Genomic DNA, 22482 nt, shown 5'->3' on the forward strand with positions numbered 1-22482 from the left:
AAACGCCGGTTCGAAACCTGCTTGGAACGGGGCGAGTAGAACCGGAGGGGTTTCAGTGGTGCCGTGACCCGGATGGGAGTAACGTTAAGGGGGGTGAGTGTAAAGGAGGCCAGCTAGTAAGAGCTGTGTGGGTAAACCTCACTCCCCTGATCTCAAGAGGCACACTAGCGACAGATGCTAGAGGTTGAGTCTTTAGCGTCCTTGTTAACGCACCCGCCTCCCATGCCAGAAAGGCCAGTTCGAATCCTGCTCGGAGCCAAGCGAGTAGAACCGGAGGGATTTCACCTGTGATGCAAGTAACAAGATTTTAAATTCAAAAATCAGGTTATTCCCCGGTAAACCTAATCATTTGGGTATCTGACCGAGTATTCAATTTGTTATGTGAAATGTGATGTTTACTTCAGCTGTATGAGATTATAATTTCTTGGGACAAGAAAGAGTTGGAGTTTGCAATATATTTCCTCCTCCCCTAACGTAAAATGCTCACTCTGTCTAAATGTGCTTAAATCCACAGTAAGGACGCTTTTCTGTTACATATCATAAGTATAATATAATGTAGGTTATTGTGTTTACATGCTGGGAGAAATCAGGGTAAGGTCCAAAAATCTAGCTGTGTCGATCAGTTTATGCTTTAGCCGTTTATAACCTTACTCCGATAAAGGAAAACCGGTATAAGCATTTACATGACCACATGCATTGTCGGCTTATTAAACATAATCATGTTAAGAACGCACATGTAAACGTGCTTAATGTTATCCAGATTAAGTTTTTTGAAATGGTATCTTTACTTGAATGCAGACCAAGAGATAAAACTGAGAGATATCTTTTAATGACCTGAAAATCAAAATTCCTGTGCAAGACCTGACAAAATTACAGATTACTGGAGAATAACTATTATAGTAACAGTTATATTAACAATAATTAAAGTAAAAGGAAAAGCACCAATATGAGGCTCGCTTGAGCTTACATCAAGTGAGCGATTCTGCATGATGAGAGATTAAAAAGAACTGAGGTAATAATATGTGCAGCTCCGCTTGGAATGGCAGGTGAGCTATATGTGCCTGTCCCTAGTGGCACCCATCCCCCTTTTCCCTTTGCATTTAGTCCTGTATTTAGTCCTCATCTTCTTCATCCTCATCATCATGGCTAGAGTTCTTCAGCTGTGGCCGCTCACGCTTGATCGTAACAATCCCAGTGAGGATGGCGTAACCCAGCATGGCTCCCACAGCAAACAAAACAGAAAGAAACTGGTTACGGCGCTTGTGGGGCTCATTGTCGATGTCGCTGCTTTCAGGCTGAACATGAATCTTTCGACCTGGTGCCTCTGAAAAAGGGGTAGGTAAAGTTTACTTTGGTTAGTTTCAGCAAAAAGGTTAAGGGTTATTTGAGTCCCCTTTAACTAAACCAACCTCAGACCCCTTTAAATGGACCAAAAATTGAACAGAAATAAAAAGAACCCAGTTCTCTTTGCATTTACACTATCAGAGGTCATAAAAGGAGGCTCAGATCTATTGTTTACTTTCCATTCACATCAATGTTTTTTATAACCTTATGAAAATAAATTAAAATATTCATTATGATTAATGATAATAAATCATTACATTAAATGAAGTTTTTTGGTATTATTTATATAAAATATATACTACTACTACGAATAATTTTTATTATTAATTTAATTGAACCTTTTTAAATTTAAATTAAGTTTTATTATCATTGTTATTAATAATAAAATTAAGGAAAGTTGTTGGTACTATTATTCAAAATTACTTTTGTTGTTGCTGTTATAATAATAATACTTATTAAATTAATATAATATGAATAACATTTATATTAGGCCTACTACTCCTACTACTAATAACAATGCAAATTAATAATTTAATTTAAATGATTAATAATCATATAAATATATGAATAATAATACCAAAAAAACTCTAGTTTAACATTCATACGATTATTAATAATAATAATTTGTATTATGAATTTAAATGAACCATTTACACTAAATTATTAATTTGTATTATTATTATTATTATTATTATTATTATTATTATTGTTGTTGTTGATGATACTTTTTAATATTAAATAATATAATTCATATAATATAAGGCTTACTACATATAATAATAATAATAATAATGCATTATTAATAAAAATTATTTAATTTAACCATATTAAATTAAATCATAAGTTAATCTTTCGTATTATTATTTGTATTATATTCATAATATTTATTAACTACTACTACTACTACTACTACTACTACTACTACTTCTAATAATAGATAAAAAAAAAAAAAATGTATCACAATATATTAAAACAATATCCACCTCGTGCATCAGAGGGGAAGTAGAGTACTAGGATGTTGGAGCAGTACTGCTGCAGGTTGTTGAGAGAGCTGAGGTGCTGCTGGAGCTTTCCATTAGGCAGTTTGATCTTCAAAAGAGGAGCCAGGTGTGCAAACACATACGCATCCAGCGATGAGGGACTGAAAGCACATGAAACATCATGGTCACATATGCACAATCTCTCACACAAACACATACATGCACAAATTATTCAATTACACACAATTGGTGTTGCTTACGAGTCTCCAAAGAAGAATTTTTGTGACCCCAGTCTCTGCGATAGAAGGGTCATACATTCAAATGCATCACGATAAAGCTACAAAGCAGAAACACAAACACAAATATTAAGTTTCAATAAATCAAAACTGTTTTTTTTTCCATAGCCTTTCTCTAAACCCACCAAAGCAGTGATAACGTGAAGACATGTTGCTATGGCAATGAGTCATCTGATCTGACCCAATTCTTTCTATGTTGTGTAAACATGAGAGAGATCCTGCACAATTGTCCAGGAGTGTCTTTAAAACAAATTTAGACCACAGAGACTGTCAAAAACAAAGCCCACATATAGAAGTTGTTCTTGTGTTCTCGTGGTTTGAATGTAGCAGCTTATATTGAGAAAAGCTAAAAGGAATCTCTTAATTACATAAATTTGGATAAGCTTTTATTTTAGCATACATTATACCGTTATTGCATTGATCAGTGTTAAACTACACTGTTAAATAGTGAAAGCATTTTAGAAAGGTTGTATTACCTGTTACAGTAACCTGAAACAGTGCTTAAATCGATAACTAGAAACTGGTTAACATTAACCAATAGTATGCGCAGTTTCAGTTGCATTAGTTGAAATAGCTTTGGAATATTGTGCACCAATGCACAATCTCATACACTACCGTTCAAATGTTTGGGGTCGGTAAGATTATTTAACGTTTTTGAAAGAAGCCTCTTATGCTTCATGCTTCAAAGCTTCATTTATTTGATCAGAAATACATTAAAAACAGCAATATCATAAAATATTATTACAATTTAAAATAGCCATTTTGTATTTGAATATACATATTTTAAAATGTAATTTATTACTGTGGTCAAAGCTGAATTTTCAGCATCATCACTCCAGTCTTCAGTCACATGATCCTTCAGAAATCATTCTAATATGCTGATTTGCTGCTCAAGAAACATTTCTTATTATTATCAATGTTAATAACAGTTGTGCTGCTTCATATTTTCGTGGAAAATGTGATACATGATGTTTTTCCAGAATTCTTTAATAAATAGGAAGTTTAAAAGAACAGCATTTATTTGTAATAAAAATCATTTGTGACATTATTACTGTCACTTTTGATCAATTTTATACACTCTTGCTGAATAGAAGTATTAAAAGGTTAGTTTACCCAAAAATTCACAGCAATGGTACTCATCTTCATAACACAAATGAAGGTCTTTTAAATGAAATCTGAGAGATTTCTGTCCCTCCATTGACAGCCTACGCAACTACCATTTTCAAGCCCCAGAAAGGTAGTAAAGACATCATTAAAGTAATCCATGTTACTCCAGTGGTTTAACCTCAATTTTATGAAGCAATGCGAGTGCTTTGTTTGCGCAAAAAAAAAAAAAAAAAAGTTTTTACAACATTTCTGGGGCTTGAAAGTAGTAGTTGCACAGGCTGTCAACAGAGGGACAGAAATCTCTCAGATTTCATTAAAAAGATCTTCATTTGTGTTCCAAAGATGAACAAAAGTCTGGAACGACATGAGGGTGAGTAATTCTTAAACCTTCTAATTTACCCTTTAATTTCTTAATTTTTTTTTAATCTTACTGATCCCAAACTTTAGAACAATAGTGTAGATTGCATGTTCTTCATGTCATACCTTTCTTTTAAACATTTCCTTCCTTATAAAAGTGTATGACATCAGGAAGAATTTAAATTTTTTAAATCATAGAAGGAGAACACATTTCAACAGAACTAAAATCTTCAGTGTTTCTTCTTCCCATCTCACCTCTTTCTCCAGCTGTTCACCGGGCTCCAGGACTGGGTCTCCCCTCACGAGTCTCAACTTCTCCAACTGTTGGCTGTGAATGCGGTTGGGTAGCAGGAAGTTGAGAGGGAAGGGGATGTTTTCTGCATACCAGCACCGTGTAACATCCACATAGTTTTTCGAATCTATCCACAGTGTGTAGACCTACCCAGACAGAATATGGTTCAGAAACATATGAAGTTTCTCAGAACTCAAATTAAGTTCCACTAAGACGGTTAATGTCTCAGTTTTACAGTTTTAAAGAGGAAAACAGGATGTGCAGCACATCAGTAAACATGACGGATGTCCTCAGGGGGACAGTGAAAGATCAAACATCAGCATTTGAATGGTGTCATCATGCAGAGAGTACAAATGTCTGTACAAAGAGAAAGAGCTTTGTAATGAACAGAAACATATTAATAAACATATTATAAGGTATGTGTATATTGGATACAATACAATGACTTTGAATATGTATTTTTCATTCAGAAGTATCTGTTTTAGGGAGTTTTCAGACCTGTAAATCATAAGCCTGAGATGATCGTAGAACTACTGCCACCAATGGTCTCTATGATCAACTTAGCTCATGACACTTTTTGAGAAATGCAGCCCACCTCATTCAAGCGATCTCAGACTGATTTTTATGCCTCTATATGCCTAAACCAACTGAACTAAGGAAGAGACCCTTCCAGGTTCCGAAACAAATGCTCCAAACGAGCCAGGTGTGAAAACGCCCTTATTGTCTGCTTACTCCTCACCAGTGCAGGTAGCAGTTTCTCCTCCAGTAGAGAGACAAAAGCAAGTGTATCTGCACCCTCCTTTGCTGATAGGTCATAGTCTGCATTGTACTTCTGAAACACAAGAGACAGACAATTATTTAACTGCAACTTTCAAAAGCACTCATCACATTTACATTGAATGTGTTCTTTATCTGTAAGGGTAAAATAAGTGACTAACAATCAAAGCAGCAGCTGCAGTACGACCGCAGTTGTTAATGTGACTGTTAACCGTGAATGTAACTGACTGTGATGTGTTTAGACATCTCTGAATGTCTACCACATTGCCAAAAACTCTCTCAAGGATTAAATGGATAAAATGAGGAAAGGTTAAGCAATAAAATTAGCCAATTTCCAGAGTTCTTTCATGGGAGTAACTCGGACATGCTGTGAATGCTCTTAGTTCACCACTAACAAGCTATAAAGGCTCATGCCATACCCACCGCCATTAAAACACAAACCAGAAGCTGTTATTGGGAAACTGCTCTGTCTCATGACAGCTACAACAACTAACATGACCAACAAGTCAAAACAAAATCTGAATTATTTTATTTATAAAAAAAAAAAAAAAAAAAAAAGAAAAAGAAAAGTGACAACCTGTCAGGATACTCTTTTAAAATGTCCTGCAAATATCTGTCACATTTGTCTTGCAGAAATTTTTATTTCATGTTTCATATCCAGGGTTAATTTTTTTTTTTTTTTTTTTTTTTTTTTACAAATGTGCCAGATTTTTCCATTAGGATTTTTCAATAATCATTTTACTGAGATTTCTGGGTGGATTTCCATTTGTATGTCAGGTAACAATCTTTTGAATTATATTTATTTATTATTAGCATACAGATGCATTCAGTAGTGTAAAAAATGGGTGGGGGTTATATTATCAAATAAGAGCGTCAGTGGACCGACTGATGTCATTAAGCTATTTTTTTCTCTACATAAACTAGCAGCAATGAATTATGCAATACCATTTAAGATTAGTAAGATGTTTTTCTCTTATGCTCACTCAGGATATATATTATTATATATATTTATTTGATATTTGATCAAAATACAGTACAAACAACAATATTGTAAAATATTACAATGTAATATGTAAAATGTAATATTCCTGTGAATATTCCTGTTATGCAAAGCTGAATTTTCAGGAGCCATTATTCCAGTGTTCAGTGTCACATGATCCTTCAGAAATCATTCTAACATACTGATTTGAACTTAAAAAAACATTTCTTATGATCAATATTAAAAACAGTTGTGCTGATTAATATTTTTGTGGAAACTGTTTTTTTTTTCTTTGATGAATAGAAAGTTCAATACAACAGTATTTATTTGAAATAGAAATCTTTATAAATCCTTAATATGTCATTACTTAATATATAATATGTTGTCTTTTAATATATCTTTAAAATGTCTTTACTATCACTTTCAGTTCAGTATCAGTTTGTTGTATCTTAGCTGAATAAATGTATTCATCTCATTTAAAAAAATAAATCCTACCGACCCCACATTTTTGAACGGTGGTGTAAGTTATGCTAGATATATGCATTCTGGGTATGTTTCCAGGTCTAACTCCAGATGTCATTAACAACTTCCTTTTAAAAGAGTTTCAGAACAGCTGTCTTTACATCACTCAACACCCTTTCACAATCTACTTAGCATCTGCTCATAAACTGGTTCAAGGAAAATCCTTCACCTGTTTTCTGAGGATGCAGATCTTGATTTAGATGCTGAGGAGCTTTAGGGTCTAATCTTCACCTGTTGAGTGTGTGTGTGTGTGTGTGTGTGTGTGTGTGTGTGTGTGAGAGAGTGTGTGTGAGTGTGTGAGAGAGAGAGAGAGAGAGAGAGAGAGAGAGAGTGAGTTCAGGTCATTAGGTTGTTCACCTGTTTCCGGAGATGAATGATGATCTTACTGGGTTGGGAGATGCTTCCTTCTTCCCTAGTCTTCAAAGCAGGCAGAGTACCTGTTGGAGGAGGAAATAACTCACATGTTAACCTCTACTGGAGAAAACTGCCTTAAATTTAACACACTGCCTTAAGTGCAAGCGTATTTAAATCTAAGACTCCGCACACAGGGTTCCAAAAGTCAGTGGAGGCTTGACACATTGACCTATGACCTGTTGAACTCTGACCCAAACTGAAAGAGGGTGTAATGAGCACTCTAAGGTTCCCTTGTACAGCATAAAAATAAGCTGTCATTCAGTCTTCAGTCCTTGGCAGTAGCTCACTTTAAAGGGTTAGTTCACCCAAAAATGAAAATAATGTCATTTATTACTCACCCTCATGTTGTCCACACCCGTAAGGCCTTCATTCATCTTCGGAACACAAATCAAGATATTTTGATTAAATCCGATGGCTCAGTGCAGGCCTGCATTCACAGCAATGGTACTTCCTCTCTCGAGATCCATAAAGGTACTAAAAACATATTTAAAACAGTTCATGCGAGTTCAGTAGTTCTACCTTAATATTATAAAGCGACGAGAATACTTTTTGTTTAGCCGTTTGATAGGAGATCCGAATCACTGATTCGATTCGTAAAGTATTCTCGTCGCTTTATAATATTAAGGTAGAACTACTGAACTCGTATGAACTGTTTCAAATATGTCTTTAGTACCTTTATGGATCTCGAGAGAGGAAGTACCATTGCTGTGAATGCAGGCCTGCCCTGAGCCATCGGATTTAATCAAAATATCTTAATTTGTGCTCCGAAGATGAACGAAGGCCTTATGGGTGTAGAACGACATGACGGTAAGTAATTAATGACATTATTTTCATTTTTGAGTGAACTAACCCTTTAACAGCTTGATGTATCAGATGACCATTGAAGTCTGACATAATTCTGGCAGAATTTAGGTTTCTGCACTGCAGGTAATCTCACCTGTAGGGCTTCTCCATGGGTTGGTGATTTTGTGAACTTTGAGAGGAGCACCAGCAAACTTTGCATAGGCCTTAGAGGGGAAAAAAAGAAAGAAAACATGGAATTAACTCAGTTATCATTCATGCAAAGATAAAAATGAAAAGGTCTTAAGCAACAGAGCACAACAGTTGAGTACTAGAAGTAAAATCCCAATCATTTATCCACAGATAAATAGTTTTTCATATAAACATGAGTAGTTCTTACAAAGTATGATAACCATTTGTAAATTATCTTGACCCTGGAGTAGCAATCATTATGTTGTAATTTGTAAAAAAAAGTCAAACATATTCTTAACATAAAAAAAAAATGTTCATATAAACATACAAGATGCTATAATTTATAACATTATAGGCTATATATGAACATAGGTGTAAGTAAAAAGCTTTTTATTTTTTATTAAAGTAGTTTTTTTCTTTACTTTTTGTCCTTCAAAGATTAATATTCTTAAAAAATATAAAAATGAAAAAAAAAACCTAATTATTTTAGCTTAAGTTTTAATATTTTTGTTGTGTGCATGTAATTTGTACTATTTTTTAATTGTCTATATAGTTTATTAATTTCTATTTCAGTTTTATTTTTAGTAGTATTACATCAAGTTAAACTCAGTGAAAATGAGAGAAAATGAGAAATTTTGCCTTAGTTGACAAAATACATTTAATTTTGTTTAATTATTTTATCTCAGTTAATGTTTATTTAACTTCAAGTAACACTTTTTTATAGTTTTAGTTTACTACAATAACCCTGGTGTGAATTGCATTTTTAATGTATTGAACATAAAATGAACGTCATGCAATTGACCCTAATATAAGTAGGCAATAAGGTATGAGAGCGCCCGCAACCCCTTCAGTCGTGACTTATTCACGATACAGCACTAGCCTCTCGTACCTTATAGCTTTTATAAAACGGTTACCACACAATACAAATATTAAAGCTAAAAATATGTATCAATGCAACTTTCATGAAGTAAACTTTCACTAAAGCCTTCCTTCCGCTGGAATAAAAAGTCCCTGACCGTGAACAGCAACAGAAGTTACATTATTATGCCATTAGATGGCGGCAAAGTCTTTATGAGTGTGTCAGTCAGTAGCGAAAACTTTTACATTGAAAAGACTGAACTGTTGTGAACACGGAACAAGACGCAACTGACAAATGCTTTGACTAGCGCTGTCAGTCACGGGAAAACCCCTTAACTGTTAAAAGGACAGAATAATATATCGGACATTTAAACAGGAACTAACCGTTTTATAATATGTATTATGGCACAGGTGGAATGCTGTATTGACCAGTCAGCATCTAAAACTAAAGCTATGCATTTGATGAAAAAGAGAAAAAATGTCTTGTCATTGCTTCCTCAAATGAGTTGAAATTTCATACAGTTGAGTAATAGTAGGGCTGATCATCTGAGCATTGCTACATTGCTATTGAGACATTTCTGTGGGTCTCAACGGGTAAGTCACTAATTATGCCGTCCAAAAATGTGCTGACTTGAGTTAGTGTCTGGGAGGGTCTTGTGTTTGCCAATGGGGGAGATCAAATTCTGGACTCACTCCAAGTCCTGTTAGTAAACAAAATTTTGCAGTCAGCTGCATTAAATTGAACATGAAGACGGCAATTATAACTCTCACACTTAGTGGAATTTATGAAAGTCTGAGCAAAGACGAAGGTAAGGAGAAAATATCAGATGAGAGAGAACTGATGTAGTCTCTCTTATTTCCAACCAGCCACAAAACTACCATTAAAGAACATCAAACAGCAGCGCTGCCGCTCTGTAAATTCCAGTGTGGTTTGCGGCTCTTGACTGCCATGCTGAGATGGTATTTAGGAGGAAAAGAATTCATGGTGTTATCTTTTCTTTATTTATGGAAAGCTAAGAGAGTACAAGTATAATAGCATGTTTGTAACAGAAATGAATTGTGTATCCAAAATACAAGATGAGATGGGACAATAAAAATTGAAACCAGTAATAATAGACAAGCTAACATAAACATAACATCTTTAAGATTATGAGTTGCATGGCTGCAAACACCGCTGGTAACCTGAGAAGTGCCCTAAGAAAGCGTCTGGATGCAGTTAAAGCAATGCTCATGTCTTTCAATCTCACACACAAGCCAGCTGCCCCACCTATCCATGTGCTACTGGTCTTAAAACCTTCATTCATGTTTTTCTAACATCGTCTGCACATTTATATGCATACATCTGCGGTCTGACTCTGAGCCAATGGTTCTCTGAATGTCTGAAATTTGAAATTTCACACTCCGAATAGGTGGTTCTTTTAACTTTTTTGTGCCTTATGCCTGTATTTTATTAATATTTTATTTGTGTTTCACTTTTCATCTGAATTCTGACTTGTGATGCAGCCTGAATCATTATCGCACCATGTTCGTTCATTGGCCAGAGGAGAACTGCCCCCCAACTGAGCCTGGTTTCTCTCAAGGTTTTTTTTTTTTTCTCCATTCGGTCACCTGATGGAGTTTGGGTCTCTTGCTTGCTTAGTTGGGGACACTTAATATTCAATAATATTACTGATCTGACTGTACTGACGCTGTTGTATGAAAACTGAACTGAGCCGGATGATGACATCACTGTTTACTGAACTGAGCTGGGCGATGACGTCACTGTTTACTGCAGAACTGCTTATAGATTAAATGAATTTAATAATTGATGATATTTACAAGAGAGCTGAATTAACACTGAACTGACTTCATCTAAACAACAGCTGAAGTGCATCATGCATCACTGTAAAGCTGCTTTGAAACAATCTCTATTGTATAAAGCGCTATATAAATAAAAGTCACTTGACTTGACTTTTAGTTATTTTTGTACATCAAGTCAAACTCAAAAATATGGCATAGCCAGGGAAAGATACATTTTTGTATACAAAAACAGCTGGATGGAGTGCAACGGAATGGAACAGAATGCAGGGGTCTCAAAGCATGTTTAGAGTGCTTTTTATAGTCATCCATTGTGACCAACAGTATTTTACATTTAGTGTAATTGGTGGCAAATTCCTATAACCTCATCCGTACGTTTCCGTACAATATGCTTATGTCCCACTGAGGGTTAGGTTGAGGGGTGGACCTTCATGCTTAGTCAAGAAAGCATTTAAGACTTCTTTGCTAAAAATGTGCTATGTCAAAAATCTACTGAAAAACAAGTAAATATATTTACACATAAATAGATGCTATAAAATTAAAAGACATTTCCTTTAAATGTATAGCACAGCTTTTTAATGAGGCAACAACATATAATAGATAGAATATCAATAGCCTATCTTGTTCTGTCCTTTCTTTGCGCAAAAGTATTATAATATAAAAGGCTCCAATTCAGAGCGGCACAAAGCGTTTATGCGCATCCCCTGTGCAGAATGATGTGCTTGAAGCAACATGGAGTCACAGCACGCAGCGTCTTGTTGGAAAGTTCAAAGCACAACGGGAAAAGATATTAGCTATGTTTCCATCCAAAGTTGCAAATTTAACTTGTGTGCAAATTTCGAATATCGCATAAAACATTTGCGAATAAAGCACTGTTTCCATCCAGTGAGTCGAAGAGAACAAAATCGTCACTTCCACATAATTTGGGCTAAATATCATGAAAATAAAATGGAAGTTGCTGCAGAAGCAGCGACTGTATATAATAATTTTCTTGCACCTCAGAGTGACCAAAACAGCATTTCAGATGTTGTGCAACAAGATCCTTGGTTAGTGTTAAACTTTGCTTAATTTAATCCTTATTGGTGCAACCCACCCTAGTGTTTTTCACGTTAGCTTTTTAAAAAATCGTCCCGCTGTTTTTAGTGATTGAAATCACTGCAGGTGCTGCATATGGATCACAAGTGCCCAAAACTTGCATCTTGTTCACATATTTTTGTTTTTAAGCTGGAAAATTGACAGGCTTGTGCTGCAGTTACATGGCTGTTTTGCCCTGACTGAAAACTATGAATACTGAGCTGGTGTTCTGACGTAGAACCTGGAAGCTCTGCAACGTAAATAGCGTAAGAGACTGACAGGGGAGAGACTTGAAACAAGCAAAAAACTCATTCATTTTGATTTTTTTTCTCCCAGAAAACAAGAAACAAATATCTTATGTCATTTTACTTATCTAGAAATAGCATCAGGATTTAATAATTTTTTGATATTTAGACTGAAAAAAGCATTTTTTGCAGTAAAACCAGTTCAGGTAAAATGTATTCAACACTAATGTTGTGACTGACTACATTTGTGCCATTACTTGATTTGTATAATTGCCTAGTTACATACAGGCAATTAATTCATAGTGAAACAGTCATTGAAGTTATTTCAATGTTACACGATCAAAAAGAAACCACAGAATGAATAAATAGCACGATCATTCTTCTTTTACTGCATGGCCATTCATGTTGAAAATAGGTTATCTTTGTTCTGAAGTTTCATTTTTATTTTTTCTGTCATTGTCGAGAAACATGAGAACCTCTCGGTTAGTGTTTGTTTTTGAGTTTGGGGAGTTTGGATATCCACACTAAGGGACCCCTCACTGCCTAGCATACACAAACTGTTGGCTGTTTAGACAGCTGTGCCGGACAGGCAGATAATCCTGTCTTTCTCTACTATCATCCACTCCAAGTAGTATACACAAACAAAGACAAGTGATAATAGACACACATGACCGCTGCACGTCATTACTGACATCTTCTTTCTTTCTTGTAAAACAATGGGAGTTTTATAGTAGACTCAGCATCTCTGCTTTTAAGGGAGGGCTGTGTGTGTGTGTGTGTGTGTGTGTGTGTGTGTGTTTATCTGTCTGTCAGGAGGGGGTGGGGGCCTTGGAGGGTTAAGTAATGTTATTAATGATGCTTAAAGGGATAGTTCACACAAAAATGAAAATTCAGTCATCATTTACTCGCCCTCAAGTTGTTCCAAACCTGTATAAAATTCTTTTTTCTGCTGAACACAAAATAAGATATTTTAAAGAAATATCGAAAGACGAAAGAAATTCATGCAGGTTTACAACAGCTTGAGGGTGAGTAAATGATGACAGAATTTTCCTTTTTGGGTGAACTATCCCTTTAAATTACTGTAATTGTTAACCACTGAACCAACAGGAAAGGTTTGACATATGAAAGGGTTTAAAGTATGAACGCATAAACGTGTGATTTTGGCACCATCAATCACGCGTGCTGTAAGTCACCTCCCATTTCTCCTGAGAACCGACACACAAGTACAACACATTTACGACAAATACTGCAAAACATAAACCAGAGGAAACTAATGTGATATCCAGTCAACCAATGTGTTTTTCTTACCAGCACAGTTAAACACTCGACATCTACTGAAGGTAATCCATAGTCGCCTTTCCAACAGAACAACTCCAAGGGAGCAGCCATATTTGAAAGACTTTTAAATGACTTTTCACCTGGAAGTACTGCGCTCTATGGTTACTACTGGCAACTGTTAGTTGATGTGTGTTACCACAAGTTTCTATTTAAATTATGTATTTTGTATGATGTCTTTTCAACCACTTATTAAAGCAATAAACGCTAAAACACTCCTTGCTTATTACTAGTATAAAACGGCAAAATGACACCAATCCAATAGACTGCATGTGAGGCAATTTTATATCAATGATACAATTATATATTCCTCCAGTTGTTGAAATATAAACATTTCAACGGTGGCTGTAGCTAACATGAAAGATTTATTCAAAAGACTGACATTATTTAGATGTTAAAGTCCGTGTAAAGCTATATTAAATATGTTCTGAGTTTGTCACACCACAGAAAATGTATCAACCACCCAGTCAAATTTGACTGATAAAAAAACAAGTAAATAAAATAAGTTATCAAAATATTAATTCTGAATGTGTAGAAATTACACAAGAACCAAGTTACACAGTTTATGCAATCATATTTGTTATGTTGATTAATGTATACATGAATCTGTGTATAATTATGGGAGGGTTCAATACAGTACAGTATCTTGAGCATAAATGTACACCGAAAACAATATAATTTGCTTTAAATAGGCAAACAAAGCATAATGATGTTGCACTAATAATAAACGGCTTGCATTCATATGGTGCTTTTATATACAAACAAAGAGGACCAGCACTCTGGAATATAAAAATGCATTTATTTTAAAAACAGCAAGAGGGTGAGGTAGAAACATACAAGTTTAAAAACTAAGGCATCATCAGCATTTTTAACCAGCAATCTCTGGTTAAAAGCAGGCATCTTGGTGCTTATAGACCTCAACAATCATAATCAATTAACACCACTTTCACTAAAGCGCAAAGCAGTACATACATAAGGTGGGGTAAAAGATCCACAAATAAATATAATTTGACACATACAATAGCCTATGAATACAGACCAATAACTGAGGCATCTGTGTGCATCCCTCATCTTCCTGAGCCACATCCACTGTCATGTAGGACTAACTGCAAACAATGAAGAGCAGCTCATTCTGCAGCTGTCTTATAAGTGGGTTTCTCAACCTATACAATCAACCAACACAGACCTTTTTTTTTTTTTTTTTTTTTTTTAATCAATGGCATAAGAAATCACTGGATGATTAGTCATTCTAAAAAATTAGCTCTATGGTCATGAAAATTCACAGGAAATAAAAACAAAAAACTGTTGTCTATGTTCTGGTCCACACATACAGCCAAAATGATCAAACTGTCATCTTCTGGGGTCCCGTTCTTTAAGACCTGACCAAAATGGAGAGGAAAAAATAAGCAAATTCTAAGCAGACAGATAAACTCCTCGACAAGTGACGTGTATTCTCTTCTTTATTGAGACATATCCTTCAAAATGTCGACAGAGTAAAACTGGAAGAAAATAACAAGCATATTTTTCAGGCACCTGGCTGTGGCACATTAATAATACATTTATAGCACCACCAGCTGGCGAGAATTACTCTCTGTCAGCACAGGTGTTCTTCTACAAAGACACCAGATATTGATAACAACTCCACAGTGTCAGTTTTTATTGCAATTATCAGACAGAAGACCACCCAAAACAAACCTAGATGAATATAAAATTATCAAGTGACAATTTTGTTGTTATTTTGTCATTATAGTCATGCTCGCTACCTGGCCTACAGATGTTTTGTTTCCTGTTGCTGAGGACACCTGGGAAAGCACAACAGGGTTTTCATACCTTCTTGTGTTGTGCTCCGTATATCAGGAGTACCTTGATGAAGATGGGGACTAAACAGGCTTTAAACCTCCCATTTAAATTTAAAAAGTCTTTTTATATTGTAATTGTTTGGTAATGTCTTATGTACACAATTATTTATTCAATACACTTTCAATAAATTTCATAAAAGTCTTGGACTGTGTAAATCAGTTTTTGAGTAATGACATGTTTGTATGTTCTACAACTTACTGTTTTGAAATGGAGGCTGGTGGGGCTCTAGAGCAGGGATGGACTGAGACAGGAAATAAGTCACAGGAACACAGAGGCATTCAGATATGCTGGAGGAAGACACCGACAACTGCACATGGGGAAAACACTGGTGTCAAATCTGGACTATCATGTCCATATACACAGTATCTCACAGAAGTAAGTACACCCCTCACATTTTTGTAATATTTTAGTATATCTTTTCATGCGACAACACTGAAGAAATGACACTTTGCTACAATGTAAAGTAGTGAGTGTACAGCTTGTGTAACTGTAAATTTGCTGTCCCCTCAAAATGCATTCTCAAACGGAAGGTGGAGGAGCGCAAGGTCTCTAACATCCACCAGCTCCGTGATGTCGTCATGGAGGAGTGGAAGAGGACTCCAGTGGCAACCTGTGAAGCTCTGGTGAACTCCATGACCAAGAGGGTTAAGGCAGTGCTGGAAAATAATGGTGGCCACACAAAATATAGACACTTTCGGCCCAATTTGGACATTTTCACTTAGGGGTGTACTCACTTTTGTGGCCAGCGATTTAGACATTAATGGCTGTGTGTTGAGTTATTTTGAGGGGACAGCAAATTTACACTGTTATACAAGCTGTACACTCACTACTTTAGCAAAGTGTAATTTCTTCAGTGTTGTCACATGAAAAGGTATAATAAAATATTTACAAAAATGTGAGGGGTGTACTCACTTCTGTGAGATACTGTACAATAAGTCGATAATGTAATTATCGCGACAGACCTAATGTAATGTATATATTACCCAAATAACAAAATTTTGAATAAGGGCCAGAATAGTATGGTGGAGATGGTGACTTACATGTTGGAAGAAAACAGCTGATTGATTAGAAAAGGGATTGTTGGGTTAGATGGGTGTTGGGTCACCATGTGTTGGAGCTGTTCCCACCCAACCTGGACACATGGCTAGCAATTGCATCTGATTTCTCAGGTCGCTCACACTGTGAACACAGGAATCCAGAAACAGCCACTGCTTTCATCTTAGCCACAAAGGGTGCAGGGTCATGGATAACCTCGTTAAAGAGGAGGTCCGTAAGCTCAGTCACATATTCTAAAACACAGGAGAGAGCGCATAGCATATATAGTAGTCAACATTTGAAGTGGATCAAAACCTTTCATTAAAGTTGTCCTTAAGCCTTCTTCTTAGGACAACTTTTTTGATCCACTTCAAATGTTGATTACTGTAGTATGAGTCATTCATATGCTGTCAACTGTCGACAAATATAGCAGTTTGATAAAACTGCAATAGAAATTGTGCGTTTACTGCTTGTTTAGAATTTTGTCACACTGGCAAATGTGCTACACCTCAGTGTGTCACTCAGGTGGTGCCAAAATCTCGCCAGCGGGGAAAATATGTAAATGCAGAATCATGCATGGAGATACAAACAGACAATTGAGAATTAACTAACCAGTAGTATATTTGGTCTTCACCATGGACACAACATGTTCCCCTCTCTTGGCCTTGGGAAATTTAATTTGGAACTGCAGTTCTCCTGCTGCAGTCCTCACTTGGGTATGGCTAGAATTTTCATTGAAATGCAACGCGGCCAGGTAAAGTCTGAAATGAGAAAGATTTGTATGGGATTACGGCAACATAGTTACGCTTAGGCATGTGACGTATCAAATTTTCAGGTTGCTATAATTGCTGAAGCTTTTATCACAGTATAAGGTATTATCACGATATTGAATTAAGTTGTTGTGTTGTCACACTATAACAGGTTTAATAACTTTTTTCTTAAAGTTCTTAAAGAACTCTGAACATTTAAATACAACAAAACAATGCACAAAAAAAAATGTTTAAATTAAACAAATGCTTCAAACAGATTAAAGTGCAAGAGAATTATAAAGTTATTATTCTTTATTAACATTAGTTAAAAATACAACTGATCATTGTTAGTTCATGTTAGCTAAGGTCCATTGAATAATTTTAATAATGCATTATCAAATGTTGAAATTAACTAAGATTAATAAATGCTTTAGAAGTATTTTCCATTGTCAGGTTTATGTTAACTAATGAATTAGTAATGGAGCCTTATTGTAAAGGGTTACTGCCCCTCTCTCTCTACCAATGTGGCTGCTGTAATCTGTTAACATGGGCGCCAAAATGAAAAGCTTCTGCAACGCACACACACTGCTCATGTAGACAATGTGGCTCGGCCATTGGTCAAGGGCTTGTACTACACAATATTGACAACATGATTACTATACAATTTACCTGCAGAGCATCCCTAAGTATGAGAAAGCCACGTTTTTTGGTGCGAACCTAAGAATCACGCTGTGGAACCCCTCCAAGGCAGATGTTTGGTAGCGAGGGCTCAGCTTTTTCACATCACCAAGAACACGCTTGTTCATTAGCACCTTCTCCAGCTTGTAGGAGGCCTTTGTTGCTAGAGGGGGACAGAGAATAACCAATACACAAAAGATGATAAGTACATAGCAGCTTGAGAGTAAATTATAGGATTCTAATTAAATGACATAATTGCTATTACATAGTGGCATACCAGGCTTCAGCCACTTGTTTTTGTCAGAGGAAGGAGGGTGGAGGCACTGGGGGAAGAGTGGATTTTTATGCACATGCACATTCTGGATGTGGTTGAGAAGTGATGTCCATTTTGCCACTGTTTCCTCTCCATTGGATGAACTGGATGCTGACCAGTAGAGGTGATTTTTGATGCTCTTTTGCCACATTTTGATCTTGTTGCAGTCCTTCTTCTTGGAGATGGCATCCAACTTCTTAGTGAGTGCTGAGAAGAGTTTAAAAAGATGTAATACATTTGTCCTACAGTGGGTGGTAATGTTGCACAGGATTAGCTGTGCTACAAATAATCAAACAACATTTTCAAAATTATCTTACCTTCACATAAATGCCATACATCATAAAAGTGGGCAATGTCTGGTTTCTGTTCCCGGACAAACTTTTGAACCTGGGTGTGTCGGTCTGTCACCAGGGAAGCTACTTTGACACCAGATCTTTCAAGAAATTCCAGACTCTGGATAAGCCCTTCCTTTTCCATACAGACACTGCTTCCCACTTCATTGCTCTGTGGATCATAAACAGACATATAATTTCTTTAAGTACAGACTTCAAAATTCTGAAATTTAATTACTGAAAATGTCCCAAGAGTTTCCCTGACAAATACCTGGTCTGCCTACTTGGTGGAGGTCCAGCTCTGCTGAGCGCATTTTTTAGTTTTTATAATCTATTTACCTGTATGAGCTGGATATCAACAATTTTGTTTGTGCTGAGATCCATCATGGAGTATGAGCCATACTTTGCGCAATGGCCTGGACTGTCGGCTCTCATATCACCACCAAGAGATACAGTTTCGCTCTGTTTTAGTCCCTCAAGCAGGTCGGTCTGGTGTGATCGCCATTTATGCAGCACGGAAGGCAGAATGTAGTTATGCACGTGATTTCGATGTGACATTCTGGTGAAGGTTCTCACATGCATTGCATTGAGCACCTGTAATGTAAAATCAGAAAGTACAGTCTGTAACTGTTCATAGCCTGTACTGTGCAGCACTGTGGGATGCACTGGCCCTAGAAACCTTTTTAGATTATTATTATTAGATCATTATTTTTACAAACCTTGTTAGTCTGGATGAAGGAAGAGCCTGTGTAGTAGACAGCGGCTGATAGGTGCAGATTCCCTGCTGGAGAGCTGCCCAGAAGTGGTTGACTCTTCCACTGTCTGGTGTATGAACAACTCTGGTGAAGGCACTTCTGGGTCACAGAAAGGAATGTTCCTTTTACAAATGTGACTACCTTGCAGACACTTGAGCAGGTGGGGCAGATTTTAAAAAGCTCAAGCAGGCAATCCTCGTATACCAAGTATTTCACCATGTCCTGCGGTGTCTTGGTTGGTGCTCTTTTGACAAAGAAAACCACAAAAAAGATGTGCATTATTAAAGCAGGAGTACGTAAGTTTTGCTTCTTTGTCGCCATCTCTGTTCAAAACCTGCAATTGCAGTTATTTGTGGAATTATCTTTTTTATGATGTGATGTAATGACACAAAGATGAACGGCGGCATGCTCGAATTTCCAGCGGAAACCCACCAGTACCACCCGAATTAGAAAACAGGCTTATTACAGGCTTACCGTTATGCATCGGGCTAAGGTAAGGGGATGGTTTTGAACTCTGGCTGGTTATGTACTTGCTCAAAAATTGATTTTGGATAATTTTTAACCAAAACATTTACGGACAGCAGCTTTAAAAAAAAAAGTGTATATAAATTATTTCTAATTTCTCACCTTCATAGTAAAATAATATGACAATCTCACATCAGCATCAAATCAAATAATGTTGAGGAAGAGATTTTTCCAATAGACCCTTTTCACCAATCAGTATTAATACACTAATATCGTACATCCTGCAAAGTTTAATTTTTTCATTTTTTTTTTTTTTAAATGCATGTATATTTAATGTGATGCAAAGGTGTATACTTAGTATATAGTGTATCCTTAGTATTATATTACCTTTGCATCACATTACAAAAAAACTAGTTAACACTGCTGTGAGGGTGTTTCTAATACAGCGGCTGTGGGATTGACGGTAAAAATGACATCTTTCTCTCTTCTGACTGCCGTTATTAATCGCTCTCTATTTTTTCCATCTTTTTGAAAGTTGTGAAAACACTATCGTAGAGTTTTCCTTTTGCTATTTGCGCAAATGGAAACAGAAAAAATATATTTAATGAAGTCTCTCATTCACCGCTATAAAAGTTTACCCAACTATGACGACTTCCGCTTCTGCGAAACCCGGAAAAGTGAAAAGGGTCTATTATGTCTAATTAACAAAGATCTACAAAGTTATTTTACCGTTCACTGGTAGTGTCAACCAATTCAGACATGCTGGGGAGACAAGTGGAGTCATCAGGATCTGCCATGTTGAAACCATTTACAGATTCCTGAAAAGAGGGAAACTCCAAGAGAGGACGCTTTGGTGGTCTATCAGGTGATACTGCTTTTCGCTTAAGTGGAGTTGAAGAACAGAGCGGAGGAAGCTTGGATGTGGTGTTGCCCACAGCAACACTCCTCATGGCTACCATAGCTTGAGAACCTGGAAAATATATATGCAAATAAGGATAGTAATAACAAGAGTTCTTTATGCATTGTGTTTATATTTGTAAGAGAGGTGGAGCTATGTAAATAGAACAGACTCTGTACTTGCAAGATTTCATACAGGAGGATGCATGACATTCTGTCTTGCACTATCAGAATGTTATCGTACTCGAAGTCTAAAACTGAATGATAACCTTACGGTCTGTGTTCAATGACTAATGACTATGTTCTAGGTTCTTACCACAGCAGTAACATCAGTGTGAGGTGCATTTCATGAGTGTGACAGGAGTGTTTTCTTTCAACTATATTGAGCATACCTAGAATCTGTCTGTTAACACCACAGACATTCAAAAAGACAAAAATAAGAACTTGGCCTCTCAACATAGCCTACCTGTATTCTTTCCGCTGCTTAGTGTTCTTTTAGACAGTTGTGTGTCTACAGTCCTTTCCCCCTCAAAGTGGTCTGTCTGACATCCAACTTCTCTGGTGACTTTCTGCATGTTGTCACACTGGCACTTTGTCTCTCTTGTGGTTGGAAGGGACTGCTTTGTGAACAGATAGTAGTTGAAATTACTTAAAAGTCTAATGAGTCGAACATACTGATGCATATAAACAAAAGAATCACGTTCGAGGGTTGCAAAATGTAATATAGTTACTGTGGACTACCCTACTATAATTATAATATAAGCACACAAGGCAACTTACACTCATTGGTGGGCACGTACTGCCGACTGTGGCACCAGATGTCGGCGGGACAGGAAGATAAAGACCGGGACGGAAGATAGTCGGTTCGGCCCCATTCACCAGCAAAAGCGGATTATCAGTGAATCCCAGCTGTCTCCGATGAAAGTTTGTAAAACTATCCGGTGTAAAATGTTCACTGCAGAGGCGGGTGTTGGTGGTGATCCTCAGCTCTCCATCAATGTGGCGCTTCACAAAATTAATCCACCTCTTCTTGATATCATCGTTTTTAGGAAATTTAAATAAGGAGACCGAGCTGTTTTGTAAATTTTCGCAACCAGGTAATATGCATTTACGTGTCGAAGGCATAGCTAGCTAGCTAACAAGCTGGGCTAGCTGAACGGGCGAACTACTGCGCTCTAGTGTTGGGGGAGGAGCCATGCTCAGTGGCTGCAGTGCGTCATCGAGCCATGATTTCAGGCCCGCCCAAAATAAACGGAAAACAAAATGGTGATAAACAGTACTACATAGTTCAGTCATTGTAACGTGTTTTCAGCAATACATTTCTAACATTTATAATGTGTTTAGAAACAAATTTCTGAATTGCCTTTACAGGGACTTAAGTAAAAATGAAAGTGTAATATAGTGCATAAACGACAATTATTGTTATTATTATTATTATTATTATTTTGAATTTCATGAATTTGAAAGCAGAAAGCTTACTGGGGGGACTGGCTGATATTACATTTATGATTGTGCTATATACGGGTATGAACAGCAGAGGGAGCCAATGTTTCGTTCAACCCAAAAATCCCTTTGATCTCTTGCTCCATTAGGAGGCGCTGTTGTTCACTGTGGCAGCAGCGGATCACTTCCCCAAACAATTAACATCACATTGACATTTTAATTGCTTGTTAAATGGTCTCTTGGGTCAAAACTAAGAGTGATGCTCTCCAGTTACTTAGAGTTAAATAGATAAGTTGTTTGGGGGGAAAACACCAAAATAACTCTTTAATATCTAAAATTAAAAATAATATCTTCCCATATGAGTTTTTAATAGATGGCTTAACTTTTATCACAGCCTAAAATAGCCATCTGGAGGTGGTTGAAAGCCAAATTATTATTATTATTATTATTTGAATAATTAATCTTCCAACAAGTAGGCCTACAGCTTTTTAAGCTTTTATTAGTTGTAGACTGCTCAAGGTCACCATATGCAACTAGCTATTTAGAATATGTGATCACAGGTGTTTCACAGGGGACAATAGTGTACTTTATGTGAAAAACATTCTA

General features: G+C 36.4%; 2 protein-coding genes across 8 annotated transcripts; both read right to left on the reverse strand.

Annotated features, from left to right (window-relative positions):
• Nucleotides 1-807: 807 nt before the first annotated feature.
• On the reverse strand, nucleotides 808-13475 carry mtx1b (metaxin 1b). The gene is made up of 8 exons (XM_051871793.1): nucleotides 13323-13475; nucleotides 8006-8075; nucleotides 7012-7091; nucleotides 5116-5208; nucleotides 4340-4522; nucleotides 2585-2661; nucleotides 2328-2485; nucleotides 808-1324 (listed from the first exon to the last, which is right to left on the reverse strand). The coding sequence occupies exons 1-8, from the start codon at nucleotides 13401-13403 to the stop codon at nucleotides 1113-1115; spliced, it is 954 nt and encodes a 317-aa protein (XP_051727753.1). The 5' UTR covers nucleotides 13404-13475; the 3' UTR covers nucleotides 808-1112.
• A 652-nt stretch (nucleotides 13476-14127) lies between these two features.
• On the reverse strand, nucleotides 14128-21747 carry LOC127500556 (uncharacterized). Of its 7 annotated transcripts, none has more exons than XM_051871774.1 (12): nucleotides 21214-21747; nucleotides 20900-21053; nucleotides 20266-20506; nucleotides 19036-19315; nucleotides 18656-18910; nucleotides 18302-18488; nucleotides 17937-18191; nucleotides 17663-17834; nucleotides 16857-17005; nucleotides 16250-16388; nucleotides 15408-15516; nucleotides 14128-14728 (listed from the first exon to the last, which is right to left on the reverse strand). In XM_051871774.1, the coding sequence occupies exons 1-10, from the start codon at nucleotides 21556-21558 to the stop codon at nucleotides 16384-16386; spliced, it is 2043 nt and encodes a 680-aa protein (XP_051727734.1). In that variant the 5' UTR covers nucleotides 21559-21747; the 3' UTR covers nucleotides 14128-14728; nucleotides 15408-15516; nucleotides 16250-16383. The 7 variants fall into 7 exon arrangements, with proteins under 7 accessions (XP_051727734.1, XP_051727732.1, XP_051727733.1 ...); XM_051871772.1 differs by having other exon boundaries at nucleotides 16250-16498; nucleotides 17711-17834; nucleotides 21214-21744; XM_051871773.1 differs by having other exon boundaries at nucleotides 16250-16498; nucleotides 17711-17834; nucleotides 17949-18191; nucleotides 21214-21720.
• Nucleotides 21748-22482: the final 735 nt, after the last annotated feature.

This window comes from Ctenopharyngodon idella, chromosome 19 (genome assembly GCF_019924925.1).
Source record: "Ctenopharyngodon idella isolate HZGC_01 chromosome 19, HZGC01, whole genome shotgun sequence".
Lineage (NCBI taxonomy): Eukaryota > Metazoa > Chordata > Actinopteri > Cypriniformes > Xenocyprididae > Ctenopharyngodon > Ctenopharyngodon idella.